Here is a 3832-nt window from a genome sequence, read left to right as displayed (position 1 = left end):
GGTTTATACAATGTCCTAGAAGGATTACTAGAATTTGAAACAAAAAATAAGACCAAAGGCCACGGATACTAGCTAAAAAATATAACTCGAACAGTACCCACTGCAGTGAGTGACAGAGAGCGCATTTTCTCGTCGGCGAAACGTGAAGTCACAGACGGACAGACGGACGGACGGACAGACGGACATGGCGCGCACAATAGTGCATTTTTTCCATAATTGAGAAAATGCGCTAAAAAGAAACTATCCTCTATGAAAAGAAACTTTACTACGGAAAAAATTATAGGTACTACAAAAATTATACTATATATAATCCTAATTACCAAGTATAGAAAGTCAAAGTTCACAATCGCATTATTCAAAAACTCATAACATTTATATAATTTTATGCAAGAGACAACTTCGTATTCATTTGACAGTTGATACAGGCTTTAGATTTGATTTAGCTACCATTAATTTTTTTCGCCTTGGAAGCAAATAGCATCCAATATATACAAATTCTGATATATTTATACAGGTGGTGAAAAATGCAAGGCTCATATTATGTAAATAGCGATACAATAGCTATTTACATAATATGTATAATATAATATGGCCTTGGCCTTATAATAATACACATAACTAATAATATTTACAATATTATGTAAATAGCAAATAGAACACACTTTCAGCACGTAGAACTGACACGTCTTTTCCGGGTTAAACTGGATCGGGGTGACCCACACAGTCTCATTATTGCTGGGACAAAGTCTCATTGTTACTGGGACAAAGTCTCATTGTTACTGGGACAAAGTCTCATTGTTACTGGGACAAAGTCTCATTGTTACTGGGACAAAGTCTCATTGTTACTGGGACAAAGTCTCATTGTTACTGGGACAAAGTCTCATTGTTACTGGGACAAAGTCTCATTGTTACTGGGACAAAGTCTCATTGTTACTGGGACAAAGTCTCATTGTTACTGGGACAAAGTCTCATTGTTACTGGGACAAAGTCTCATTGTTACTGGGACAAAGTCTCATTGTTACTAGGACAAAGTCTCATTGTTACTGGGACAAAGTCTCATTATTATTGGGACAAAGTCTCATTGTTATTGGGACAAAGTCTCATTGTTACTGGGACAAAGTCTCATGTTACTGGGACAAAGTCTCACTGTTACTGGGACAAAGTCTCATTATTATTGGGACAAAGTCTCATGTTACTGGGACAAAGTCTCACTGTTACTGGGACAAAGTCTCATTGTTACTGGGACAAAGTCTCATTGTTATTGGGACAAAGTCTCATTTCTTTGAGTGCAGAGACCTGTCGAGGACGGCGGCCACGAGGAGGGCGCTGACGTGGTGCTGGTGGCAAGCGTGCAGGAGGGCGTAGAGGGCGTGGGGGCGGAGCGCCTCACACCACACAACCACGCTCGCCAGCGACACGAGCAGCACTGAGATGCGCTGGTTGTGCAGGTCCGCTGTTACCTCCTCGCCCATCTCCACGCAGCTCTGCCCAACATCGTACCTCTGTCAACAGCAGCCTTAGCAACCACAACACACTCCATGACGAACATCGTACCTCTGCCAACAGCAGCAATGCCACACTCAATGATGAACATCGTACCTCTGCCAACTGCAGCCATAACGAACTCGATGACGAACATCGTACCTCTGTCAACAGCAGCCTTAGCAACCAAAACACACTCCACGACGAACATCGTACCTCTGTCAACAGCAGCCTTAGCAACCACAACACACTCCATGCCCAACATCGTACCTCTGCCAACAGCGGCCTTAGCAACCACAACACACTTAGTGACGAACATCGTACCTCTGCCAACAGCAGCCTTAGCACACTCAATGACGAACATCGTACCTCTGTCAACAGCAGCCATACCACACTCCATGACGAACATCGTACCTCTGCCAACAGCAGCCATACCACACTCCATGACGAACATCGTATCTCTGCCAACAGCGGCCTTAGCAACCACGACACACTTAGTGACGAACATCGTACCTCTGCCAACAGCAGCCTTAGCACACTCCATGACTAACATCGTACCTCTGTCAACAGCAGCCATAACAAACTCGATGCCCAACATCGTACCTTTGCCAACAGCAGCCTTAGCACACTCAATGATGAACATCGTACCTCTGCCAACAGCAGCCATAGCACACTCAATGATGAACATCGTACCTCTGTCAACAGCAGCCTTAGCAACCACAACACACTCCATGACCAACATCGTACCTCTGTCAACAGCAGCCTTAGCACACTCCATGGCTAACATCGTACCTNAGGAGAGCTTCGGAGTGCTGGTTCAGTGAAGTCAAGCTCAAATAACGTAGAAACAGCTGCCACCGACAGCCAATCATCAGCAGGTAGCAGTTTCACTGCCTCATCCTCTTCATCTTCAGTAGCCGCTGATTCAGAATCATCAGTTGACGGATTTACTCAAGACTCATTCGCGTCAGTCAGCGGCGATGCACAGAGTTCAACAAGCAGCGTGGGTGGAGGTATCGCCGTTAGCTTGGATGGCGCAGGTTCTGCGGCTCTAGGAACGTCGTCTTTGAGTTCATCCGCCGTCAGCAGTTCTGGAGGAGTAATCGACATCGGAGCTCCGGTGTTGGGCAGCGATACGCTTGAAGTCGTTCAAGTGAACACTGTAGATGACGCGACTGACGCACAGCATTTCGGCTCGGCTGGCGTAGTGTCAGATCCTCTCACTGATTTCATAACGTCCATCGGCAGCGATGCGTCTGCGGCAAGTTCATCTGCCGGGGCCTCTCAGTCCATCGCTGAGAACATCGAGAGCTTGAGCCTTGGCAAGAGTTTCACTGAGGAGGAAAATTCGGAGTCCACTCAAGAAGGCTCCTCGGTATCCCAGTCGTCGTCAGGAGGCGAAGACTCGAGCTCTGCTGCGGGCCTTTCATCTTCGGACGTCCACAGCGGCAGTCCCGATGACTCCCAGGACGATTCCGTTAGCACGCAAGACGGTCCCGCTCTCGGCGCCGATGTCATCGTCAAGCATGTCCCCAAAAGAGTTTCAAAGTTTGGTTCCAATTAGATTAAAAATTTAACGCTTGAACTGACATTCCAACACTCTATAATGAAACGCTGGAATAACCCAGGAATAGGCTTCTTGTGCTCTACAACAATAATGTCGACTTCAACTTTTTGCATACATTTCAGTTTGCAGTAATTGTTGCTTTAGTCGGCTTGCGAAGCATATAGCGCGTCGCTTACCAGAATGTCATAGATATTTAAACATTATTACTCCCAACATGTTTCTTCCTGAAACGCTTCTACTGTGTCCAACAAGTAGCTTTTTTTTGGCTAGCCGCTGTCTCTTATACACATCTAGATGTGTATAAGAGACAGGGCGGCGTCCAGTCCACACACGGACTTGGTAGACGCGAGGACTGGACACCCGCAATCGGAGGACAACAGCAAGACAAGGAGCCGTCTCAGCCACGTGGCCGCCGACTCGCCTGTCCGCCACTTGCCGTCGTGGCGGATGTCGGTGGACACCGCGGACGGGGGAGTCTCTGGGTCAGGTCGTCTGTTTACGAGGGAATAGGGATTAAAAGATGACTTGCTTAATGACCTGTTCATACGTCAAAATACAGTACCTAAACATTTTAGAAATGACTTAATTAAAGACCTGTCAGAGTGCAGTATATACATCATCAACATGAGTCGGGAGGGTTTCGATGAAATATTCAATATGGATTGAGATACATACATTTTTAGTAGCTAATAAATGAATGTTTAGAAGCTATTAAAAACTCACTGTGAAGTTTGCAGAAGACACAGCCGACTTTTGAGCTGCCGGTGCAGCAGAGGCAGCACC

At 46.3% G+C, this 3832-nt stretch overlaps 1 protein-coding gene across 1 annotated transcript in view; it reads right to left on the bottom strand.

Annotated features, from left to right (window-relative positions):
- LOC125178167 overlaps nucleotides 1–2260 on the bottom strand; it is a gene marked incomplete at its 3' end in the record, with an annotated part of 6448 nt that extends 4188 nt beyond the window's left edge. The window contains 2 exon segments of the mRNA XM_047881302.1: nucleotides 1297–1484; nucleotides 1610–2260. Coding sequence (XP_047737258.1) covers nucleotides 1297–1484; nucleotides 1610–2260 — 839 coding nt within the window.
- Nucleotides 2261–3832: the final 1572 nt, after the last annotated feature.

Source organism: Hyalella azteca, unplaced genomic scaffold, assembly GCF_000764305.2.
Source record: "Hyalella azteca isolate HAZT.00-mixed unplaced genomic scaffold, Hazt_2.0.2 contig7589, whole genome shotgun sequence".
In the NCBI taxonomy this organism is placed as follows: domain Eukaryota; kingdom Metazoa; phylum Arthropoda; class Malacostraca; order Amphipoda; family Hyalellidae; genus Hyalella; species Hyalella azteca.
This window is presented reverse-complemented; position numbering and strand designations above follow the sequence as displayed.